General features: G+C 42.3%; 1 protein-coding gene across 1 annotated transcript in view; it reads right to left on the bottom strand.

Annotated features, from left to right (window-relative positions):
* EIF2B3 (eukaryotic translation initiation factor 2B subunit gamma) overlaps positions 1 to 26,444 on the bottom strand; it is a 1,604,034-nt gene that overhangs the window by 510,518 nt on the left and 1,067,072 nt on the right. Inside the window, exon 8 of the mRNA XM_044085761.1 lies at positions 3,069 to 3,259. Coding sequence (XP_043941696.1) covers positions 3,069 to 3,259 — 191 coding nt within the window. The remainder of the gene's footprint in view (positions 1 to 3,068; positions 3,260 to 26,444) is intronic.

The raw sequence follows: 26,444 nt of genomic DNA, 5'->3' as shown, positions 1-26,444 counted from the left end.
AAATGTCTTGCACTCTCATAACTTTAAATGGAATGCTACAATTTGCAGCATCATGCAAACATATAATATAAAGAATATGATCCAGAAAAATTTGATGTTACAACTCAAAACAGCAAATGTGAGTGTTAAACAAAATGCTCACTATTAGTTATGAGAAATATTTTTAAATTTGGAAAAGCAAGTCAGAAAATTATTATCAATTACAAAGTGCAAAAGGAACAAAATAGATGAGGTGCCAACTTTAAAAATACATTTTTATCAGTTACATCAAGGATGTAGATGGCACAACAGTTTTTGATCAGTATCAAACTGGGAACATAATTAAATATTTGCACACAGGTATTTATAAACAAAAATGGCTAAAAGACTCTGGTGAGATAAATAAGTGGTTATGCACAACTTCTACATTAATACTGGATTCTTTGCATTCAGAAGTCTCTCTCCAGGATATAAAAGGCACCATTAAATGCTTTAAGTCTAACAGAGCTTCTGGATCAGATAGCTACATAGCAAAATTTTACCAGGTATTTAAGTAATGAAATTGCTCCTCATTTACATAAATTAACAAGCCAGATAACTATCCCTAACTGAGGAAAAACATCATAATATGAATCTTACTGTAATGGCACTAATTAAAAAAATAATGGAAAAGAATGATTTAAACCAGAACTTTATGGCTCCATTTTACTGCTTAATAGGAATTACAAAATTATAGCTATGGTAATCAATTCAAAATTAATACAATTAGATAACTTTTTACATCCCATGCAGTTTGTCTTCTGTCCTATAGGAACAAGGCAGAAGCTAGCAAATTGGTTCAAGCAAACATATCACAAGCTATACATTCATTGTTAAACCCAGAATTTTGGTATTTAATCAAATTACATGCAACAAAAATATCTGACCTCATTAACAGAAAATACATCTGGAGAGTTTTAGAATATTATGAAGCTCTGCAATCATCAATTAGCATGATTCAAAATTATACATTAAATTAAATAATAAAGCATTGCCTAAATTTAAATTAACAACAGGTGTGAAGCAAGACTGTCTGTTATCAACAAGTTTTGCATTCACATTTAACATACGGTTATATAAATTACAAGAAATAATTTCAATTTCTCATATAAATTGAAAAGAACATTCTTTATTAGCATATACAGTCTAATGATTTTAACTACCGATTTTATTAAAGTTATAAATTAACTGCAGATGTTATGGAAAGAATAAAAAAAGTAATAGATTATGTAATGAATTATGAAAAATCTGAAATACTCTAATTATATTATAAGGAAGGAAATCAAGATAAAATTTCTCATATCATATTGACTCAAGAAAAGATAAAATTCCTGGCATTCTTATAAACGATGATTATGATAAAATAAGACAGAAGACATAAGTGTTATGTTTAAGTAAGTGGAATTTTTGTTAAAGAAAATAAAAAATAAGATTTGTTTTCCATATTACAGATAATTAGTATAAATTAAGAAGTCAATAGTTCCCCTGTCGCAATTTCCCATGAAACATTTGCTAATACTTCCTAAAATGTAATGGATATCCTAGGTCAAAATATTCATTTTTATGGAGCCAGGAACACCTAAAATACCATGGCAGGTCCTAATGGTTCAAGGACACAAACAGGATTATCTTTGCCAGATATTTTCAAGTATGCATTAGTATACGCTTTTACAAATATAATTAATTTGCAATATGCTGGGGAAAAAGTCTATGAAATAATGCAGTAAGATTCTGAAATCAAGGCGTTCTATATTCAAGATTGTTATTTTTAAATTCTTCTACCTCTGGATTATTAGACTGCTATAGCTTACATAGAATTCATTTACTTGTTGGTTCTTCTGCATACAACTGATGTACCATGGGGGAATCATCAGATTTCTGCTTGATTCCCTTTGATACAATGTACAATACCAGCACAACATTACTATACATGGACAGAGAAAAATCATAACAGCAATTATTCCATCTGATGATCTTTAGATTACATAGTGAAATGTTAGACTTAGATGGAGAAGGTCCTAAGGCTTCTGGAAAATTTGATTTTTTTTATGTGCAAAGTCAAGTGGGGAAAAAATCCAAAATTAATATACCCTAAAAAATAAAAAAGGAAACTTCATTTTCTACAACATTAAGTGACATAAATTGGCTAAAAAATCTAAATGCAATCAACATAAATCATAAGTTTGATGCAAATTAAAGAAAATACTGCATGCTGGCATTTTATTGTGAACCAGTGTATTTATATTATGGTTGGTGGTCTTGTGACCAAATACATCATTATTGGGTTAGAACACAAGAAATTGTACAAATTAAAATTCCGTTTTCTCCAGATATTTTATGTTGGATACGTTAATAATGCTCCAGAAAACTTGTATCATTAAAACTGTAGCAGCATCAATAGTAACTAAAAAGATGGCATTGGGATGTTGCAAAGAATCATCACTTCACTTTGTTCTAATCAATATTTTACCAATGTCTCCTAGAAGCTTCTGTGACCTCACCCATATTCTCCTCAAGGTTGCTCATCAAATGAAGTCCTAGTTCAGTGTGACTTTGTTCAGTTACTAAATTTCAGATGAAATCAGTAAATTAAAATGTTACTCAAGACTTGTAAAAACCCTTAATGGTGAAATATGAAAATAGTGCAAATAATGGGCGTGCCTTCACTGAAGGTTGAACGTCGAGCTGGCACCTCGGCATTCGTGAAAATCTACTGCCAATCATTAGCGGACCGGAGTTCCACTGTGGCGACCCCTAACCAGGAAAAGCCGAAAGACAACAACAATGTGCCAATTACATATTTCAACTATCACTTGAAAGTAGGCAAAATGGCCTTAGCTTACCTTGGTCTTGTTTAGTTAACCAAGTACTCTAACCTGAGTAAGCATTATAAATATGAAGATGACAGAAGAATGCATAACACAAGGTATTGCTCTAAAATGAGATAAGCAGTATAAGTAAAGGCCATAAAAAAAAAAAAAAAACAAATTTAAACATTGTCATCTTAAAAGAAAACAACTGCTATGCAAACTCTACATTTTTTCACTCACCTGTCTGTTAGCTTCAATATACAGTGCTAAATTATTTACACGATAACACATCCCCTCATTCATAATGTGAGCATAGCAGCGTAATTTAGCTCCATGATAAGCTTCTTCCATATCCCCTCTGTGGTCATTCCAGCAGGACTTATCTCTGGCCAGCTCTGTTAACTCATCATCCTTCAGAAAACTATAAATATCTTAAAAAAAAAAAAACAGTACACAACTTAAGATGTGCAGTCTTTCCTGCTGTAATTCAAAAATGCATTCACTACTGTGAAAAGGTGTTTCCGGAATATGCTGAATCAGAAAACAAGAGAACTGTTAACCACTACTGTGCAATCAAATGATCTCTGTATTTCATTACACTGTTTTCTTTCTTCTGTTCACTTGTCTTTCTAGTACTGTCACTTCTCAAGTGAGAAATGTTTCTGGTCATACTCTTGATCTTAATATAGTAGCCTGCATCCTGTAAAAGTTATGTCTTACCATAATGTTCCATCTGTATTGTTGATCCTCGTTCAGTCATTATGTATGGGTATCGGTTCTAACCTCGGAACCGAGCCGGCCATTTTCCAAGCTCGCGTCAGCTTCAAACTCTCAAGCTAAACTCTTACCCACAATCCCCTCTCCCTGTTACCTCAGATTGAGTGTGCAAGTCAAAGAAGGTAGAGGCTACCTCTGGTCAAATAACCTAAAGAACCGAATGGTGAGATCCACTAGAAACCACAGGAGGGGGAAGGAGGGAGGGTTGTAATGACTGAACGAGGATCAACAATATAGATGGAACGTTATGGTAAGACATAACTTCTTTATCTGATATTGTTAATCCTCGTTCATTCCTTACACATGGGACAGAGTCCCCAGCTACCTCTATTCCTGGGAGGCTCTCATGGAAGGACATTCCTGAGCACCATAGAACCGAAAGATGCTCTTCCCCTGGAGGCCAAGTCCAACTTGTAATGATTGATGAAGGTATGAGGCGTAGCCCAAGTTACAGCTGCACAGATGTCATGTAAGGAAGCTCCGGCATGGAAGGCAGCAGAAGTTTCCACCAACCTTGTTGAATGAGCTTTCATGGTAGTAGGCAACGAGATATTGCATTGTGTATAAATGAAGGTCACATAGTCCTTCGATCATCTAGTTAATGTGACCTTAGCTACAGCAGATCCTAATCTAGGTCCAGAAAAAGCCAAAAATAGCTGGTTAGACTTACGAAAGGGCCTAGTCCTGTTTAAGTAAAAATGAATTTGCCTGTGGATATCTAGGGTATGTAGGCAATACTCTCCTCTGTTTGAATGATTGGGAAAGAAAACTGTCAATTCAATGGCTTGATTAATGGACATTTCAGAAATCACTTTAGGCAGAAAAGATGGATTAGTTCTCAGAGACACTCTATCTCTATGAAAAATCAAGTAAGGACTCTTGATACATAGAGCTTGAAGCTCAGAAATACGTCTGACAGTAGTAATGGCAACCAAAAACAAGGTTTTCCATGACAAATACTTGAGGTCGCAAGAAGAGGCAGGTTCAAAAGGTGGCATTGTCAGAGCTTGTAGAACTAATGATAAATCCCATGGTTGAAGAGGTTCTCTAAAAGGTGGCTTCAGATGATTCACATCTTTTATGAAGGTCTTGCACAACTTGTGGGACCATAAGAGAGGAATCTTGTACACCCTCATGAAAATTAGAAATTGCAGCCAAATGAACTCTAATGGTAGAGGCCGATAGACCCGATTGAAAGAGGTCGGCCAGACAGTCTAGTATTATAGACACTGGTGCTGAGAAGGGATCTACTTGTTTATCCTTCAGCCAACAGGTAAATCTTTTCCACTTGCTCAGATACGTAATTCTAGTGGAAGACTTATGAGATGCAATGAGAATATCACGTACTTGTAGAGAAAGATCATTCTGCCTGGAAATCAAGGGAATTGGAGTAGCCAAGCCGTGAGCTTCAGGCTGTTCAAGCTGTGATGAATCAGGTTCTGTGGATGTGAGATCAACTCTGGGGTTGGATGGAGAATCCATGGTCAATCTAGTAGGTGAGGCCAAAGGAAGGGGAACCAAATCTGTCGAGGCCAATATGGTGCTATGAGGATCACCTTGCTCTTCAACAGACGGGCTTTCTTCAGAAACTGGGGAATGAGGGGAAAGGGTGGAAATGCATAAAGAAGACCCAAGGCCCAATCGTGGACTAGAGCGTCCCTGGGTGACTGTCCCGGAGGGGGAATCAGGGCGAAGTAGTTGCTGCATTTGTAGTTGGTCGGGGATACAAAGAGGTCGCAGCAAGGACGGCCCCAGCGGTGGAAGATCTCCACCGCTATCAAGGGATTCAGGGACTACTCGTGAGGTTGAAGAATGCACCTGCTGAGTCTGTCTGCTATCACGTTGGAACTCCCAGGAATGTGCGTTGCTAGAAGAAAATGGTTGGTAGCCATCGCCCATTGCCATATTCTCATGGCCTCTCGACAAAGGGGGAAAGATTTGGTTCCACCTTGCTTGTTGATGTACCAGACCACCGCCATGTTGTCTGATTGAATTGCAATTGTCCCAGATGGCAGCAGGGGATAAAATGCTTGCAACGCCAGAAGCACTGCCCTCAGCTCTAGAACGTTTATATGTAGATGGGCCTCCAGTTGGGACCAAGTGCCTTGGACTGTCTGTCCCTGACATAGCCCCCCCACCCCATCAGGGAGGCATCCGTGGTCACTGTGGCCTTTGGTTGCTGGGAGGAGAAGGGGCGAGACCATTGTGACAGATTGTGTGTCATCCACCAATTTAAATCCTGTTTGCACCTGTGGGTTACTCGAATCACGGCTGAAAGAGGATGCTGAAAAGAATACCATTGGGTAAGCAGTAGCCATTGTAGAAGCCTCACGTGAAACCTGGCCAGGGGAACAATGGTGATGGAGGCTGCCATGGAACCCAACAGCTGTAGAACCGAGTGAGCCGTGGATTTCTCCCTTGACGGGATTGTAATCAGCTGTTGCTTTATCCTTCAAATTCTTTGCTGTGGAATAGCAGCTCTGCAGTTTTTTGTGTCCAAGAGAACCCCTATGAATTCTGTCGATTGAGATTTGGTGAGATTGGATTTTTGCCAGTTTATGGTTATGCCTAGCCTTTCAGCAGCGAGGAGAGAGTATGCCAGGGCTTTTTCCAGTAGATGTCTGGTGGGGGCGGAAATGAGTCAGTCATCTAGGTATGGAAACACCTGGAATCCTTGAAGTCACAAGTGAGCTGTGACAACTGCCATGCACTTTGCGAACACTCTGGGGGCTGTAGAGAGTCCAAAGGGCAGTACTCTGAACTCGTGGTGACTGGCTCCCGCATGGAAGCGCAGAAAACTTCTTGATGGCCTGTCCACTTTTATGTGGTAATACGCATCTTGAAGATCTATCGAGCACATCCAATCGTCTTTTTCCAAAAGCGGGAGGATAGATTGTATTGTGACCATCTGGAATTTTTGTACTCTCTCAAACTTGTTCAATACATTGAGATCCAAAATTGGTCTCCAGTGCCCGGTTTTCTTTGGCACCAAAAATAGTCTTGAGTAGAATCCGGATCCTATCTGGTCTGGAGGGACTATTTGGATGACTCTCTTTCTTAGCAGCTTTTCTCTCTCTAGTGCTGCTTCTTCCATTTGACTGGGTGGAACATCGGGAAGGTTTTTTGAAGGGGCAGGACAAAGATCGAAGGGGATATGATAACCTCTGGTTATAATCCTTTGCACCAAAGAATCGGTGGTGATGGTTAGCTAGGCAGAAGGGTACAAGGAGAAACATCCCCCAACCACCTCCAGAGGAAAGGAGTTGGGCTGCTCTTCAGGAGCGCTGATAGGATTGACCAGGGAAAGAATCCCTGGAATACTGATTTCGCAGACCCCTTCTGCCCCGAAAGGAGAATCTTTACTGAGAGTTTCCCCCTTTGCCTCTAGGGGAGAACTTGTCCTGTGTGTCACGGAAAGGAACCTGAGATTTCTTGAAACATATCTTCCCACTCTTTTGGTTTCGGGAGAAAGCACATTGAGGGGAAGAATAACAGACACCTATGGCAGAAAGGGTCTTACCGTCCTGTTCAGATCTGGACAGTGTGCTTTTAACTTTGGGCCCAAACAACGAGGAAGCCTCAATGTGGACATTAAGAAAGGAAGACAAAGGGTTCTGCGAAGTTGCAAAAGTGCATCCAGGCATGTCGTCTCAAGAACGCAGCTGAACCCGCTGCTCCTTCTAATGCGTGAGATATCAGTCGCATAGAGGAGTTAGATATAGATTCAATGGTGGCCAGCTGAGAGGCCACTTTCTCATGGACCTCATCAGACACGGCACCAGCCAAGGTTTCAGAAAGCTCAGAAATCAGATCCCTTTGAAGCCTGCTAAAATGTGCCATATAATTCAGGGACCTGATAGCAAAGGTCGCTGAAGCAAAGGTGCGCATCCCTATCCTGTCCAGGGCCCGGGACTCTGTTAGGCGGATGGACAGTCTGGCTTTCTTCTTCTGCCAGATCCTTTTTTGTTGCAGCCGCCACCATCAAAGCATCCACAGGGAGACCTCTGGACCAGTGGGGATCCGAAGCAGGAGGGGACAAGATCTTATCTGGCCTCCAGGGAATAGCTTTGACAGTATCAGGAGCCTTCCAAGCATGCTGCACGATGAGCCAGGCAAGTTCATTGGCAGGTGGAGTAACCCAGGAGGTAGGGGGCCGGGCGCGAAAGGCCTGCAGGAACACAGATTCCTCGGAGGTCAGATTAGAGGACTGCCAGTCACCTCTCTGTTTCAGGATTTTGAGGATATCATCAAAGGATACCTCGGAGGGTGACCGAGGGGATCCTTCCCCCTCATCGAAATCTGTGTCTTCGGTGAGGGACTCCTCTGTGTTGTCCATGTGCTTCCTCTTACATGAACTTTTCTGGTGGCCCTCTCAGCGACAGAAGCTGGAAAATACAGCGGAAAAGGTGATTCCTGAGGGAATATGTCCTGTGGCCCTTCCACCTGATGTCCACTAGGTGCGACTTGTGAAACCACTGTACCAGAGCAGGACGGAGGTATAGACACAGTCCAGTATCGCCAGCAGCAGCGAAAGCCTTCTCCATCAGTTGGAAGGCTGGTCCACCCAAAGAGGAGTGCATGTCTAAGACAGGGGTCACCCCTCCCCTAAGTGGCTCAGTCTGCCGACCCGGAGTCCCTGGATGGCTGTGGAGCAGCAGACTATGCGTGTCACAACTGACATCCTGGGTTGTAGCAAAACTTTCCTGCCACAAAGGCAACTGCAGTTCCTTAGTGAGATCCACAAAGGGGACCGCAGAAGGGGAAGACTGTGCTATATCCATGGACTTCAAAGGTAATGAAGGAGGAGAATAAGAAGGGGTCTTTGGAGATGGGTGATCACCTCCCTAGAAGGATAGTTCCTGAGGGGTGGGATACCTCTGGCCAAGAGTACCTGGTCCACAAGATGCAACACATCATGTTCGGAGAGGCTTCTAGTGGACCTCATGGAGACTGTGGGAGAAACAGGCCTGTCCACAGAAGAGGCAGACTCGGTGCCCATCTCATCTGTCCACACAGAGGACAACGGTGCTGAGAGAGACTGGACTACTGTTGTCTGCACTGAAGAAGTCATCGGTGCCGAGCTCATGGTCTGCACTGACACAGGGATCGGTGCCGAAGTGGTGGTTGTTGGTGCTGAGGCTGGAGCCGACAAAACTGGAGTCAACAAAAAAGTCGTCGGTTCCAAGGAAGATCTCAGAGCTGAAGCAGTCGAGGTCTGCGCCGACTGAATGGTTGGTGCCGATTCAGTGGTAATAGTCTGAACAGAGGAGCCCCTCTGTGCCGATATATAGAAGGCTGCAGGAGAAGACAGAGCCGAAATCACTAATGGAGCCGAAGGCCTCAGTGCCGAAGGTCTAGGCACCGAAAGCACTGGGGCTGACTGAGTGAGCTCCGGAGCCGAAACTTTAGCCTTTTTATGTTTTGGTTGGTGGGAGTCCCCAGCCGGGGAGGAAGGCAAAGATTTAGCCTTAGTAGGAACATTCAAGGTTTCCTTATGGGCTCTAGGAGGGGTTGAGGCCTCCGATCCAGAAACAGCCTATGAAAAGGGAGAATTAAGAAGTCCCTTCAGTAACAGCTTGTTTTTCCTTTCCAACAAGGTTCTATTAGAAAAGTTCTCACAAATAGTACAGGGTGGGTCAACAGACAAATGGGAAGCTCTCAAACAATAAACACACAAAGAGTGTGCATCAGAAGTCGGTAGTTTGTGTCCACAATCAGAACACCGCTTAAACCCCGGACTACCTTTCTTATCTGCCATGACAGCAAATTAATGAATAGAAAAGGTACCAGCAATGGCACAAGAGAGTACCCGAAGATATGAGAGAAAAAGGAAAAGGATTACCAACAATGGTAAAGAGAGAATACCTTGCGGTAAAAGTGGTAAAGAAAGAAGCAAAAAAATCTGAAGAAATTATGTATGCTAAATGCGATAGGGTAAGAGACAAAATATAAACTTTTCTGACAGAAAAGTAATCTGTAAAACTATTAAACAACAAATGTCTGTACTTAGCTCAAGAGAAGTAGCTTGAAACGACTGAATGGCAATGTGGCAAATGAAATCTGAGGTAACTGAGAGGGGGATTGTGGGTAAGAGTTTAGCTCGAGAGTTTGAAGCTGACGTGAGCTTGGAAAATAGCCGGCTTGGTTCCGAGGTCGGAACCGATACCCATGCATAAGGAATGAATGAGGATTAACAATATCTTCATCATTACAACTGTAAGGCCTCTGAAAAGGGTCAGCTCAATATAATAATGAAATTCAGTACAGATAACAGCTGATGAAATAGCAGCCAGAATATCTACATTTTTAAAGCACTTTCAAACCTACAGTTGGTGCTGGTAGACATACTGCAAACAGAAGGAGTTACATGTACAAGAAGCAAATCCTGTATCATGAAGATTAACTTCTCTGAAAGTTAAAAACAGAGCATGCAGTAATACCCATGTTAAAAATGGACTTTGTAAAGTAACACGCCACACTGGCCACTCAGTATTCCAATGGTTAACATTTGCAGGGCTATCTCCTCAAAAAGGCACGAGCACCAACTCACAACAAGAAAACTGGGTCTTACCTACACTTTGTTGTGGTATATTTTGATTGAGTCTCTATACTTGGAATTCCTTTATAAGTGTATTTTGTGTTGGCAGTATACTTTTGGCATTTTTTTTCGTCTTAATTGTAATACAACCTTGGAGTTAGTATAAATAAATTAAGGGATACAGGGTGTACAAAATGCCCAGTCCAGGCAGTACATGAGGTTTGCCCCCTGCAATGAAGATTTTTTTGTGTGTGCTTTTACGTTTTGGGGGTATGCTGTTTGAAAGTGAATTTTTGAAAAAGTGTAGCTCATACTCTTGTGCCTTGAATGAGCACAGGTAAACCAAAAATTAGCACACAGGAATGTCCCAAGACCGCTGCACAGAATCTTATAACCTTCCCAGAATGGAAGTGATAATCACAGTCCTTTAAGAATCTGGCTACTTTGCAGATTCATTCTTCAACAAAGGAGCTACCCTGGTCAGAATTAATTCCTCTAGCACCTCTCCAGTTTTTAAGATGAGATTATAAAGTTCTACCACAGATTCTTCTCTAAACCCTGCCCTTTATCTCTGATTTTTTTTTAATAACCGTTTTATTGCTGTCACGGAGATACATCAGCAGAATATATGAACAGTCGCATATAATTTCCTTCTATTAACATCCACTGCAAATATTTTCCAGTATGTACACACCTTACTCCAGACAGCATTTAACTTTTAATTAATGGTGCTCAGTAATTTTAAGCAGCATTGTCAAGTTTTCCAATGGCATAACATTCAGTAATAAAACACTAAATGTAGTTTCATCAAAAGTACAGTTGTGTAAAATCTTACCATAACAGTAGATACCCCTCACTTCACTGATGCAGTATTCCTTATGTAAGGGATCTCCTGCCAATGATAGCCCAATGTCCAGCCAGTATATCAAGCCTTTTGAGTTTACAGGTGTCGTACGTCATACATATGCTCCCTGTGCAAGGCGTAGTCCATAAAGGTGATGTACGGCTATACACACCTCAGAAATGAAAAGCCCTAGGAGGAACAGAATGTCACGAGGGACTATGAGTAATGTGCATAGAGGAGGAGGAAAAAGAAAACAATAACTTCCCAGGAAGGCAAGGAGAAGAGAGCACGGCAGAGGAGGGAGGAAGCGAATGCTGCAGCAGTGAAGAGAAGGACATGTTATGGTAATATTTTACACAATTGTACTATGTCTTCCATATTATTGTTGCAGTATTCCTTATGTAAGAGAGTACAAAAACTCAACAGGAAACCTTGGAGGTTGAAGGCACTGAACAGTCCTCTAGAAACCCATGCAGGATAGCCCTGGCAAAGCCAGCCCTTGCTCTGGAAACAACATCCAACTTGTAATGCTTAGTGAAGGTATGGACAAAAGTCCAAGTAGCAACCTCAAGGATGGAATTGGTATCCAGTGCTTTGAAAAAGGCACCAGAAGAAGCATGGTTCTGGTAGAATGAGCCTTTACAGATGAGGAAAGACATTTACCATGAAAGGAATATCGAAGAAACGGCCTTAGAAATCCAGGAAGAAACAGTTTGTTTAGACACTGCCAAACCCAAAGAACTGGGATGAAAGGAAACAAAGAGTTGATCAGATTTCCAAACAGCCTTAGTATTATCCAAATAATATCTGAGCTGCCAATGCAAATCCATGGTGTGAAGAACTGCAGACAAGGAAAAAGGAGGGCAAATTAATAGGCTGATTAAGAGACAATTCATTGACTACCCTGGGCATAAAAGAAGGATTGGTAAAGAGAGAGACACCCTGTCCCTGAGGAAAACTAAAAAGAGAGGAACAGCCACAACAGCCTGAAGCTCAGATACTCTCTTAGCTGAAGTAAGGGCCAAAAGAAGAACAGTCTTCCAAGTACAATGTTGCAAGGAAGCTGAAAGAGCAGGCTCAAAGGAAGCCTGAGTCAAATTTTCCAGAGCAAAACTGAGGTCCCAGGAAGGCGAAATAGGCTTCTTAGGATGCCTGATATGAAGGACACCTTTAAGAAATTGCTTGACCTGAAGCCTACAGGCCAAAGGAGGGGTTAAAGGCAGACAAGCAGAAACTGCTGAGAGGTGAGCTTTAACCAAAGAATATATCAACCCAGCATGGAGCACATCACACAAACAACAGAAAAGCAGAGGAATCCCCACTGAAAAGGACTCTTGGTTACACGAGAGGCACCTGACAGAAAATCTCATCCATTTGGACAAAAATGATTTCCTGGTAGTGGGTTTCCTGGCATTCTGCAGGACCTGAAGCATGTCCCCAGAAAAGATGTGCCTAAATGAGATTAAAACCCTATCACTCACAGTGCCAGTTGAAGAGTGGACAAGTGAGGATGGATAAGAGACCCACTGTTTTTGTGAGAAGGTCCACCCGGTGAGGTAACTTGTGGTTATTGCCCCTGGGCAGGTGAAAGAAGGCACGCAACCAATGCTGTCTGTGATAAAGGGCAATCACCAGAAGATTCTGAAGGAAGTCCTGTCTGATTTTGTGCAGGGACCTTGTAATCAGAGGAAGGGGAGGGAAGGCATAGAGAAACATCCCCTACAAAAGGAAAAGACTGGGCATCCAATCCTCCAAGCCAGAGGGGTTGGGACTCTAGAATAGAAGAGAGGAAGTTGTCTGTTCACAAAGGAGGCAAAAAGATCTACCTAAGGAATACCCCACCGATGGACAACATCAAGAAACACATCTCAGCCTGTGTGCTGGACCTGCTCAAAGAGTCTGCCACTATATTTTGCTCTAAAGGAATGTAGACAGTCTGAAGAGTCACTTGACACTGAACAGCTAGATCCCATACCTGAAGAGCGAGCCTGCAAACAAGGTAGGATCATGTCGCCCCTTGCATACTGACATACCATATTACTGTGGTTTTGTCTGTGAAAACATTGAGGAGCCTGGGAAGAAAAAGGAAATGAAATGTCTGAAGAGCTAAAAGGAGAGAACTCATCTCTGATGTGATCTGACCTCAGATATGGAGGGCAGAGACCCTGGACCTTGAGAGAACCGAAGGAAGCTCTTCACACCCTGTTTGACGCATCCAAAAAGAATTCTTGAGATGGGATCGGAGGTTGGAAAGCAAGCCCTGGGCTGACAGAGAGCTGATGAATCCACCACTGAAGCTCGAGCTTGGGACAGGTAAAGGAACGGATCTAGGAGATCCAGGGGATGACAGTGTTGAAGCTACACTGACTTGAGGTATTACTGAAGTTTGTTCATATGGAGCCTGGATAGAGGCAGCACAGGAATAATGGAAGCCAGAAACCTGAGAACCTTGAGAAAATCCCTGGCTGTGACTGAAGCAAGAGGAAGAAGACTACAGAAAAGCAGTCAGAGAGAGAGCTTTGGGGAGGCAGAGATGCTAGCATGGGAATAGTCTGGATCCTGCAACTGCGAAAAACATGATCCCAGAGTAGAAACCACAACTGATATTTGAAAGTTTATGGCACACTTCAGGCTTTGCAACAGGGAAACAGTAATATGGAGGTCCTGAAGCATAGCCTTGGGGGATAAGGTCTGAATGAGCAGGTTGTCTAAATAAGGAAAGATATGAGCCCCACTCACCCTGTAAAAAGCAATGATAAGAGCAAGGCATTTGGTAAGTACCCCTGGGGCAGCAGACAGGCCAAAGGGCAAACAGAGAACTGAAAATGCGAGGAAAAAAACAGAAATGCAAAAACTTCCTGAAAAGGGATGGATGGGGATGTGAAGACAGGCATCATTGAGATCCAGAGATACCAGAAATGCTTGGGGAAGACGAAGAGGGAACAAGGTTTGAGGGGACAACATCAAAAAGGAGAGGACCTTTAGAAAGATGTTGAGCTGAGACAGATCCAGAATAGGCCTCCAGGTCCCTTCCTTCCTTCCTAGGCACCCGAAACATAATTCTTGGGCAGAGGGCACAGCCTGAATGGTGCCATGGGCCAAAACAGCCTGAATCACATCTGGAAAGAAAGGAAGCTATTCTCAAGGAGGTTGCGGAATGCCCAGAAATGGAGGAAATAGATTACCACACCATGAAATATCTCTGGTGGATTATGGACAGAACCCAAGAGTCTTGTGTGACCCTTAACCAACTGGGAAAAGACAGGAAAAGATGAAGGGACAATGGAACCTGGCCAAGGGAAAACAAAAGCAAAATTGTCAGATGGAACCTGGTTTATCTTAAAAAGGAGGCTTCTGAGAAATAGGAGTCTGAGTAGTCATAGCTGGGGCTACAAGTCTACAACCCTTTTTACCTTTGGATGGAGGGTTAGACAAAAATATGTTTTAACTCCTGCAAGGCCTTGCCCTTGTCCTGGAGGGGCTTAAAAAGTTCAGCAGCAACAGCAGAACCAAAAAGGTTTTTATCATCAAGAGGAAACTCTAATAATTTAGCTTTAATAGCAAGCAAACCCTGAAGACGAAGACAAGAGTAACATCACAGAACAGAACCAAATGCAGCAGCCTCAGAGGAAGCATCAGCTGAATCATAAATACACAATAAAGTGATGAGCCACTCGAGAGGTAGAACCCAACAAAGAAAGGACCAAAACCTTCTCTTCATAATCAGGAATATCAGAAACCTGAGAAAGAAGGACACACATACCTAGTAATATAAGTCTGCTAATAGACAACCCTATAAGACTGGGTGAGAGCAGTATACAACATTTTGCTCAGTTGTTCCATGGCCCTACTATTTTTCTCTGAAGGAAGCAACTTAGTAAAAGGCAATAACTTAATGTTTTCACATTCACTTGACTTAGGGCCATACAATATCTATTTCTAAAACAAAGTCTTAAATGCTATATACAACCATTGCAATTATAAAAGTAACCACACATAATGATACTGACACTGTCAATGTACACAAAGATCATCAACATTGTTACACTTACCAAAATTACATTTGCTGACTTCACTCAGATGAAAAAAAGAGGAACAAATGCTCTGCTTGTGAATCTAAAAACAATTTCACTAGACACACTTTGTTTGAATAGTGATACTGTCCTAAAGTAATGTGTAAGCCTGAGCTTAAGAACAGGGTTAGGGTTAGTACAGTAGTAAGATGGGCAGAGGAAGTCTTTCATATTTTCTCTACTTCTCACTTTTCTACATGCCTGCCTCCTGGTCTTACTTCAGTCTGCCTGATAATCTCCTTTTCCAGTTCCTTCACTCAAATACATGATTTGATTCACCTTCTCACTTCTTTCTTAATGTGGCTTCACAGTTCTTCCAGTAATTACATTCACCACCGACCTTCTTAAACTATCAATGTACTTCCTAACAGGCAGCGATGTACACACCTGTAATCCCAGAATGGCGCTTTTGTGGCACTACTGAGGATTACTCTAGGGATTGTAAACCAGACTTTGCTGCCACAGTCATAGTTAACCAGTTGTTCTTTTCTCTAAATCTCTAGAATCCAATCACAATTAGAATTAAGCCAAGGATATTCATTAACTTGGCCATAGTCTTCATTCTGCTCAAATCCAGCTTCTATCTGATCAGCAGCAGCCTGAATATGGTCTCTTCTAATTTACTGAAAGAAGACCAGCATTTTCTCACATGAGCATGGTTTGCTTCCTCTTCTTTCCCCATCCAATACACCTGCCTTTGAGCTTGATAGTACCCTTGTTTTCTTTTCCTGGTGATATACATACACCAACTATGTATCACAAATCCTTTGCTTCTCCTTCTAGTATCATACTTTGACATGTCAACTTTCCCCTTCATTACACTACACTTCATTTACATCTCCTGCCCCTAATGCATACCCTGAACCAGGTGGTATCCAATGGCAGCCTCTATACAGTATTGCCAATGTTTATGATATGTCTGCAATGTATGTACACCTTCTTGCATTAGGACAGCAAGTTGGATTTGCATTTTAAATTAGGCTTCTGGCACAGTGTAGTATAATCTTGCACTCAATATTCCAACCACTGCTCTCTTAACTCCATGTTGTTCTCTTACCTTCACATTCTAACTACCCAATTAACACTTAGATGGTTTCTTATTGTAGTACATTTGTGCAATCTAGCTTTGATTTCCTTTCTGCCAAGATTTACTCACATAATATAATACAATATATCAGAACATAATATAAATGAAAGCAATGTATATACCATAATGATAAACAGGACTTGAGTCTACCAAGATCTGTTCAGCTTGACATCTAAATATTTTCCAGGCCATCAAATTCCCCTGCTTTACCCACAATTTTGTGTGTGGAGGAATCTCTTCTTCAGATCTCTGACATCTCAAAGAAGGCAGAGCAAAAGGAAAAAAAAATAAACATATAAACAAGAACCAGCCACACATCCAAAGGCAGGGAAAGGAGGGGTTCTAGTGGAAGAAAGATCACAGTCCTACACATATTTATCATTATGGTAAGTGCAAAACTTTCATAAGTTCATAGGTAGGTACTAGGCTATCGGCCCAAGGGCCTAAGTAAGCCTAGCCAACAAGGTCTCCTGGCTTACGCCACCCAAGAAAGTTATTTTCCTGTGCCCCTGTCGAGCACAGTCACAGAAGTGATCCCCGGGGTGTATTTCCTATTTCCCATCCACTTATCAAGATTTTTCTTGAAGAGTGCTAATGAGGAACTTTGCTTGACATAGATGGGTAGCTTGTTCCAGAGTATGGGAAGTCTCTGGGACAGGAATCTATACCTCCAGCATGTCCTGTTTATTGTGGTGACAAGGTTTAGGTCCCTAGACAATGTAGCTCAGAGGGATTGGGATTTCTTTAGGTGTAGCATGTCCAACAGCTCTGGGTTTGACATAGATTTATATGTTAGGCACAGATCACCTTGGAGTAGGCGATATGCTACAAAGTAAAGCTGGAATTTTTTGAAACGGTCAGTGTAGGGCATCTGTTTAAGGCCAGTAATCCTCTTTGTGAGGTACTTCTGTGGCCTTTCCATCTGCTGCAGATGTCTTGTGAGGTACATTCCAAAAGGGGCATTGTACTCTATAAGGGGGTCTAATGAGTGTTGAGTAAGGGGGAACAATGACCTCTTTTTTCCTAGATGAGAACCCTTTTGTGATGAGGTGTGCCATGTAGAAGGATTTCCAGACTACAGTGGTGATGTGATTATCAAAGGAGAGACTACTGTCCACCTGTGTCCCCAGGTCTCTTATCACATGTTCGGCATTAAGTACACTGCCGCCTATGTGGTAGTTCATGGGTACAGAGTTTTTACCAAAGGGGATGACAATGCACTTTTTGGCATTGAGCTTGAGGCCATGGCTCTGACACCAGGCATCTGTCTCATTGAGGCCCTTCTGTAGGATGTCCACATCGTTTGAGGACTCAACTATGGCTCCTAGTTTGAAGTAATCTGCAAGCTTCATTAGCCAAAGGCCTTCTGTATTAGTCTGTACTTCAGAGAAGTAGATACCAAACAGGAGAGGTCCCAGGACTGAACTCTCTGGTACTCCACTTGTCACTGGTTTGAAGTCAGATTTGGAGTCTGCAGCTTTTACAGTGTGGATTCTGTCAGTGAGCCAATTGGAAACCCATCTTGTGACGTAGGGATTTATACCTAGTTTAGTGAGTTTAGCTATAATTCAAGAATGGGGGATGATGTCGAAAGCCTTGGCGAGGCCAAGATAGGCTGTGTGAACCACCTTACCCTAGTCTACAGCTTTGGTGACTGCCTGAAAGAAGTCAATCAGGTTCAGGAGGCATGATTTGCCTTTCACAAACCCGAAATGGGTGGGATCCAGAGTTTGGAGGTTACCAATGTCTTTGTTTATGAGTTCCATGATGATACGTTCCATGGCCTTACAGACCAGGCTCGTCAGGCTAATAGGGTGATAGTTCCCAGTGGCTCCCTCTTTGTGGAGTGGGATAACTGTTGCTGTGCTCCATTCAGTGGGCACACAGCCTGATGTGAGAACTATGATTGAACATGGTGCTTAGGTGGGGAGCCAGTTCATTCTGAAGTAAGTGTAAAACGCAGCCTGGGATGTTGTCCGGTCCCCATGGATGCTGTGTTTTTGGCTTTAGAGAGTGCATCTTTTACCTGCGTAGTTGTGATTAATTACAGGGACTCTGCATTCTTCCTGTATAGTCATGGACCATTTAGGGAGTGAGAGGGGGGTAAAGTTATCACTGAAGCTATCTGTCAGGATGTTGGCAATATCAGTTGGTTCTGCAATTTTCATACTGTTGTGCTGTAATTCAGAGTAAGTGACAGGTCATGGTCAATCCTACTCTAGAGAGTTAGGATAAAGTACTTAGCAAATTCAGTAATGGGTGGCCACCTAACAGGACTGTCAACAATAAAGCATCTCCAGAGGACCTCAAATAGCTATAACTATCCCATAAAGGTTTCATAAGAAAGAGAAGACCTGAAGTAAAGCTTGTACAAACATAAGACTAGGGCAGAGGAGGGTACAGACATAAAGATCTATCGTCTGACGTTAGAAGGACAGCAATGAAGGGAAGTCTTACAGCAGCAGTAGCATCATTGGAATTAACAATAAGGAATACCTCTGGAAAAGATAATGAGAAGAGATGAAATCTTTCAGTGACCCATCGGCCAAGGGGAGAAGAAATACTTGAGCAAAGGTGTGCCTAAAGAGGTTTGGCAAGCCTCATATCACAGTAGCCTAGATGGAATCTATATATATAAATGCTCTAAAGGAAAATAACTAGTGGAAACACCAATAAGTATGGTGTAAAGTGTGAGCAGTAGAGAAGTATAATTCCAGAAGTGGAATGGGAGGAGAGCACACGGCCAAGAAAACTGTTTCCAATAAAGGAAAGCACTAAAGAACAGAAAAGGTAGGAGTTTAGGAAACCAGAAGAAAGGCAGAGGATCAGGCCTAAAAGCAGAACACACTTGAATCATAGAGAACAAAAAAAAAAACATCTGTACAGAAAAGTGGTAAGGAGAGCTTGATGAAATAGGAGGAGAATGAAATAAAGTGTCTTAACATTAATTAAAAAGGGTATAGCAATAAAGATTGAGGGTTTAAATAAAGGTCAGCCAGGGAAGTTTTCTCATGGTTAGAGACTGTTGGCAGGGTATAGCACTTAACAGTGGCTGCACTATAGAGTCCACCACAAGTTGTGAAACAGTATATAAAAATATCATGGGAGAAGTTATAACCTTTCATCAAGGATGTATAATAGCAGCAGAAGACTGGGACACTACAGGAAATGAGGACGATGCCCCTGGAGGACCAAGATGCCATAAAATACTGGCTGAAGGCAAAAAATAAGAGAAATATATGCATGTATTTGGGTTTACTAACATAATGAAAATAAGGCAGAAAAAAGGGGAATGTACTTATTTTTTAGTGAAATATGGTTCCTGGGCAAGATTAAATACATGTTACATATCAAAAGAATACAGCAAAATAGTCCAAACCATATCTGGTGAAATTGTCAGACCATGTACCTACAGACATTTTTTGACAAACACTGGCATTTTCCAAAATTCCTTCTGGAAAGGAAGGCTTTTAATGATTTGGTTAACCAAACTTTAACTGGAATGACATTAGATTTGAACATAATAAGCAGTAAAAAAGCTTGGATTGAACTGGGGTAATTGTAAAGTAAAAAAATGTTGCCACAATGAAAGCAAAAAATAAATATAAGGAATAACAGCAACAGTAACTATCTTGAGGGCTTTAAAAAGTAAGGTATTTGCACAGGCAAAAAAGAATAAGTGGAACACAACAGGCTGGACATCAAATGAAATAAGTTAGAATGTCTAATCAAGAATATTCAGAAAATATGAATGAACACAGCAACTGGCTCAATGTTTGAGGCAACAGATTTTGAAAGAATGATAACTGAAATCAGGAATTACGAGAATGTTAGGGCAGAAGTTTACCCAAGGAAATTATGAACATAGTGGTGAATTATTACAGTACATTGTTTGTTGTTCGTCTTTGTTCGTTCACTATATTATCAGGATGAAGAGGTTGAGAGTCACATACAGGAAATGGGACCATACTTCAGACAGTTACAATGTCTTTGGCTAAAAGAAGCCGAAAGAGAAGTATCAAAATAAAAGAAAAATGAAATTACAGAAGCAATCTTCTTCTTCTTTCGGCTTTTCCCGGTTAGGGGTCGCCACAGCAGATCATCTGTCCACTCATGATTGGCAATAGAGTTTCACGGTGTCGAGATGCCAGCCCGGCGCCCAACCTTCCACAGAAGGCACACACTCTCACACTCACACACTCACACACTCTCACACTCTCACACACACTCACTCACACACTCACACACTCACACACTCACACACTCACACTCACACCTAGGGCCAATTTAGAGTGTCCAATTCACCTACTGGATGTCTTTGGGATGTGGGAGGAAACCGGAGAACCCAGAGGAAACCCACACGACCAAAGGGAGGACATGCAGACTCCACACAGAAGGCACCCCAGCTGAGAATCGAACCGGAGAACCTCTTGCAGTGAGGCAGCAATGCTAACCACTGCACCACCGTGGCTGCCCGAAATTACAGAAGCAATAAGAAACCATAATTTGGGGGGAGAATCCTGGCTATGATGGAATTTCAATAGAAGTATGGAAAATGAAGAGGCAGGACATAATAAAAGTCTGTCTGGTACTTTTTAACTATATTTTTTCTGGGTGGGGATGTACCTTTGACTCTGAAAGAAGCACACGAGCTAGTCATACTAAAGGAGGGGAAAGATACTCTTGGTCCAGGGTCATACAGATCAATTTAAATTCTAAATTATGACTGCAAAGTTTTTATTACAATTTGGCAAAAATGGCAAAGGTATTGCTGAAAAAAACAGATCAGTGTGGATTTACAGAAAGAAGACAAACATGACAATATTAATAGAATCCTTAAGAGTCAAAAGGATGTTGTAGGCAATAATAATATATGAAGTTTAATAGATTCTGATGATGAAAAAGCATTTGACAGAGTTAGTAGGGAATTTATGAAAAGATCTTGAAGCATTTGGGTATTCAAAAACTTGGACAATATAAACACTTACAGAAGAGCTCAAGTTAGGGTGAAGTTTGATGGTGAGCTGTCTATAATATTTAGCCTTATAAAGTACAGTTGTGTACCTACCGTAAATGTAGATGTTTGAGTGTATTCACTGTTGCAGTCATTACACTTGGGTTATCCTGCTGGCAGGCTACCCACAGTTGGCCTGAATTCCAAAGTCTTGGTCCAGCGTCGGTTGCTGTCACCTCTTCCCTGACGTCAGAGCGCCAGGGGTATAAAAGATGCAGCCGACGCCATTTTCTTCAGTTTTTCTTGCCCCAGGTGCCCCCAAAAGGGTACGCTTATAAAAACATTGCCAATAAAAGCATGCAGTAACATACAAAATACCTTCATCTACAAGCAAATACACCACATAGATTATATAGGATAGAGAAGTACAGAGAAGTCCCAGCACAGAAGGGGGTTTATGGAGGGTGGGTAACCTGGAATGCAACAGTGAATACACTCAAACATCTACATTTATGGTAGGTACACAACTGTACTATGTTCATCAAGTTTCACTGTTGCAGTCATTACACTTGGGTTGAATCCCAAAGCTGAGGTAGGGTGGCTGGGTCTAAATAGCATTAGGAGTGGCTATAAGGCCCTGCAGAACTGCAGTGGCAAAGCCTGCTCTGGATTTAGAGTGAAGAGGTAAGTGGTAGTGCTTGGTTAAAGTGTGCACTGAAGTCCAAGTTGCAGCCTCAAAATATCCTTGGTTGGTACTCCGATGAGGAAGGCTGCTGAGGTGGCTGCTGCCCTGGTAGAATGTGGTCCAATTCCCTTGGGCACTGATTTGTCATGTTGTGAATAGCAGAAATGAATGCAGTGTCCTATCCACTTTGAAATAGTCTGCTTTGAGATAGCCTTTCCTTGCGATCCTGCAGCATATGCCACTAAAAGCTGCTCAGTCTTTCTGAAAACTTTAGTTTTGTCCAAGTCGAAGCCTAACTGTCTGTGTATGTCCAAGGAATGCAGAAGTCTCTCCCCTTTATTCTGTGGGTTTGGATAAAAAGTAGGCAAATGAATGGTTTGGTTAAGAGCCACACTGGACACTACCTTAGGCATAAATGTTGGATTTGTCCTTAGAGAAACCCTGTCCGGATGGAAGATAATAAAAGGTTCCACAGCCATTAATGCCTGTAACTCTGACACTCTTCTTGTTGAAGTTATTGCTAGGAGCAGAGCTGTTTTCCATGATAAGAATTTTATCTCAGCTGTATTGGCTGGCTCAAAAGGAGGCAGTGTGAGTTTTTCCAAGACAAAATTGAGGTCCCATGCAGGTATTGGTGCTTTCCTTGGAGGTCTTATGTTTTTGGCCCCCTGAGGAACTGCCTAAGCAATGGATGTGAAAACATTGGTGGTTCTGTATTGTAATGAGTTGAAATGGCAGAGGCATGGATCTTAATTGATGAGAAGGACAGACCTTTGTCCAGCATCTCAGTCAGATACTTGTAAAATCTGAGGAATATCTGGTACAAGCGTGTCAATTCCTTGTGCCTGGTTCCAAGCACAGAATCTCTTCCATTTTTCTGCACAAGATTTCCTGGTGCTGGGCCTCCTGGCCTCCAAAATAACATCCTTTAGAGAGAGGAGTATTCTGAATGGTTACACTATCCGCCATGCAGCTAGATTTAGGGTTCTGAGTTGGCTGTGCAGGATCTGATTGTTTTGTCGGGTCAGCAAATGAGGAATTTGAGGCAACGTCCAGGCTGGGCCTTGAGACAAGCTCCTTAGGATAGGGTACCAGTGTTGGCATGGCCAATCTGGTGCAATTAGTATCATTTGTGGCTTCTCTTGTCTGACCTTTAGGAGTACCTTTGGGAGGAGAGGCAGTAGAGGAAAGGCATATACTGTAAGGTTGTTCCAGCTGAATGACAAAGCATCCACTTTCCATGCTTGTTTGTGATAAATCCTTGTGCAGAATCTCTGAAGTTGGCAGTTGTGGGGGGAGGCAAAAAGATCTATGCCTGGGCATCCCCATTTCCTTGTTATCATGCTGAAGATTTGTGGATCTAGTTTCCACTCATGAGGATCCATGAGGTTTCTGCTTAGTTCGTCTGCCAGAGCATTTGTTTTTCCTGGCAGGAATTGTGCTTGCAGGTGTACTTGGTAGGTCAATGCTGTGTTCCACAAAATCATAGCTTGTCTGCAAAGGGGGTAGGAATGTGTGCCCCCCTGCTTGTTTATGTACCACATAACTGTGGTGTTGTCCGTCTTTATCAGCAGCTGTCCTGGATGAAGTAGGTCCTTGAAGGCTGTCAGGGCATTTTGTACAGCTAGCATCTCTTTTTGATTGATGTGAAGATGCCTTTGGCTTGGGGGCCATGTGCCCTGAATACATTTTCCTACCATGTGGGCCCCCCAGGCATAATCTGACGCATCTATTGTTAGTGTTTGCCTGGCTGTGGGTAAAGTGAATGGCTGTCCCTTGTTGTGGTGACAGGCCTGTGCCCACCATCGAAACTCCTGTTGCAGGCAGGGAATGAGTGAAATTAATGATTCCAGGCTGTGGCACTGTTGAGTCCAAATATCTTTTAGATACCATTGTAGTTTCCTCATATGCAGTCTTGCATAAGGAATTAGCAGAATGCAGGAGGCCATGTAGCCCAGAGCCTGCAGAATTTTTCTTGCAGATAACTGGGTCTTTGTTGCCATGCTTTCGAAGTAAGAAGTCAGTTACCTTTGTTTATCTGGCGTGAGATAAGCCATCTGGGCAGTTGTATTTAAGTTTGTACCCAGGAATATTATCTCTTGAGAGGGTACTAGTTTTGATTTCTTTTCGTTTACTGTGTACCCTAGGCAAATTAGTAATCTTTTTACAAACGCCATATGCTTTAGTAGAATGTCTTTGGTCTCTGCTTGAATAAGGCAGTCATCCAAGTAGGGATATATTTGAATTCCTCTTTGTCTGCAAAATGCAATTACTGGTGCCAGGCATTTTGTGAAGACCTTGGGCGCAGTAGATAAGCCAAAGGGCAGTGCAGAGAATTGGTAGTGCACTGAGCCAGCTATGAATCTGAGGTATCTTCTGCAAGATTGTCTGATTGGGACATGCAGGTATGCCTCTTTGAGGTCCAAAGTTACAAGCCAAGCCTTCTTTCCCAGCATGGGCAGAAGCTGTTGCAGAGTCAACATTTTGAATTTTTGGTACGTCCAGAAAAGTATTTAGAATAAACAGGTCCAGAATTGGTCTCCATGCTTTGTCCTTTCTTGGAACTAAGAAAAGTCTTGAGTAAAATCCTTGTCCTTGCTCCGGTTGTGGCACTGGCTGAATGGCCCTCATGTCCATGAGAGATGTTACTTTTTTTTTGTGCCTCTGCCCATTGATTGTGTGGCAGGTCTGGCATACCTTTTGCCTTTGGAAGGGTGTGAAAGTGGAACCTGTAGCCCTTAGAGACTATGTTTAGGACCCATTTGTCCTGTGTGATCGTGTGCCAATTTTATGAAAAAAGTGCTAGCTTTCCCCCTAAGGGTGCTGCCAAGAGAGAAATGCTTGGCATTGGCAGAGGGAAGTCATTGGGACTGTTTCCTATATGGCTGTGATTTGTCTTCTCCGCTTTTGGAGGTAGAAGCACCCCATTGTTTGGGCCTGTATGAGCCCTGGGGCTGTTGCCTGCCTCTAGGGCGTCTGTATCTGCCTCTTTGTGGCCTGTCTGACACGGGAAAGGACCAATTCTTAGAGGGCCAGCTCCTGCTAAATCTGGGTGGCTGTACCTGTAAGAAATCCTTCACTGTCTGCATAGATTTAGCTTTATCCTCCATTTTCTTCAACACCTCTTCTGCCTTAACACCAAACAAAGTATTATGCTGTAATGGAGCATCCAATAATTTTGCTTTAACATGATCAGGCAGAGTCTGTTCCTTTAACCAAGCATGCCTTCTAATAACAGAACCTGTTACAGCGGCCCTGCAAGAGGCCTCCAGTGAATCATAACCACATTGCAAAGTATGTTTTCCCACTTGTTCAGCTGCATGCAATAAATCCTGCAATTCTTTGTTCTCAGAACATTCAGAATTTGTCAACATTTTCTGTTTTAACAAAGACATTAAGTATTGCTGATATTTTAGCATATGAAACTGACAATCTAAAGCCCTTACAGCCAAGGTAGCAGAAGTGTAGACTTTTTTTCTCCCATCTGTCCAGTGCCCTAGAATCTCTATCTGAGGGGACAGGGTTTTTAGCAGTAGCAGCCTTGACCCCTTTGGGACCCTGAGAAATAGTTTCTGGGTCAGCAGCAGGGTTTTTATATAGAAATTTATGAGAATCTGGAACCCTGTAGTATCTGTCCGGCTTAACAGGTGCAGGAGGTAAAGAGTCAGGGGACAGGCCGGACTCTAAAAATACATCATCTACAATGTCTAGAACAGGTGGAATTGCAAGAGGTCTGTGCTAAGGTAACAGAAGAAAATCTATAAGCCTTTTCTTAGAATCTGAATAATCTTTGCTCTCCCAGTGGAAATGCTCCCTTATGGTATGCAGGGTTTCCCCAAATGAGTAATCCTCAGGAGGAGAAGCTGAATGAATAGATTCTTCAGCATCAGAATCCTCATAGGGAGGAATAGAGTATCCCTGTTCTGATGAGGAGTCAGAAGAAATGTAAACCTGATCAGAGGAATTATATTCAGTATCTTGCCTAGGCCTCTTATCAGGAGGGGGATGGGAACCCCTGATCAAAGTAATTAGGTCTTCGGACATTTTGAGCATCTGTTTCTTAGGCATAGAAGTCTGTCGTGGAGAATGCTGTACTTGTTTCCTTGTCTTTAAACCTGTTTTTGACTTTGTCTTGGATGCTGAAGTAGGCTTGATATAAAGCTGTGTAGGTCTGAAAACACCCTCAGAAGCCGATGCCTGCTCAGCGGCTCCGGACCTATCTGAGGGATTAGTTTCTGAAGGGCCAATACCTTGAGTATCCAGAGGCCTAGCTACCTCCACGTGGGAGTCGGAGGCGGCCTGTGGCTCTGAGGTAGCGGGTGTCAGGGGCTGCGAAAGTGCCTCACTGAGCACCGGCGAACCGGGGACTGGCCTAGAAGAGGCTTCGTCATCGGTTTTGGACCTCGGATGCCTGTCCTTTTCTTTCTCCTTGCGCTTTTTATGAATTCCGGTCGTCGGTTGTTCTGACGGCATTATATAGTTAAACCTTTGGCCAAAGTAATGAAAAGCAAAATCGTACCGACGCTTAATAGTGCGTTGGTTAAATCTAGCACAAAACCGACAACTAGCAACGTCGTGGTCAGGGCCTAGGAAAGGAATGCAGTAAGAATGAAAATCCTTATGAGGTATTTGCTTCCCACAAGAAATACAATTAACTT

This window comes from Protopterus annectens, chromosome 10.part0 (genome assembly GCF_019279795.1).
Source record: "Protopterus annectens isolate FY-2018-M chromosome 10.part0, PAN1.0, whole genome shotgun sequence".
NCBI classification, from domain to species: Eukaryota; Metazoa; Chordata; order Ceratodontiformes; family Protopteridae; genus Protopterus; species Protopterus annectens.
This window is presented reverse-complemented; position numbering and strand designations above follow the sequence as displayed.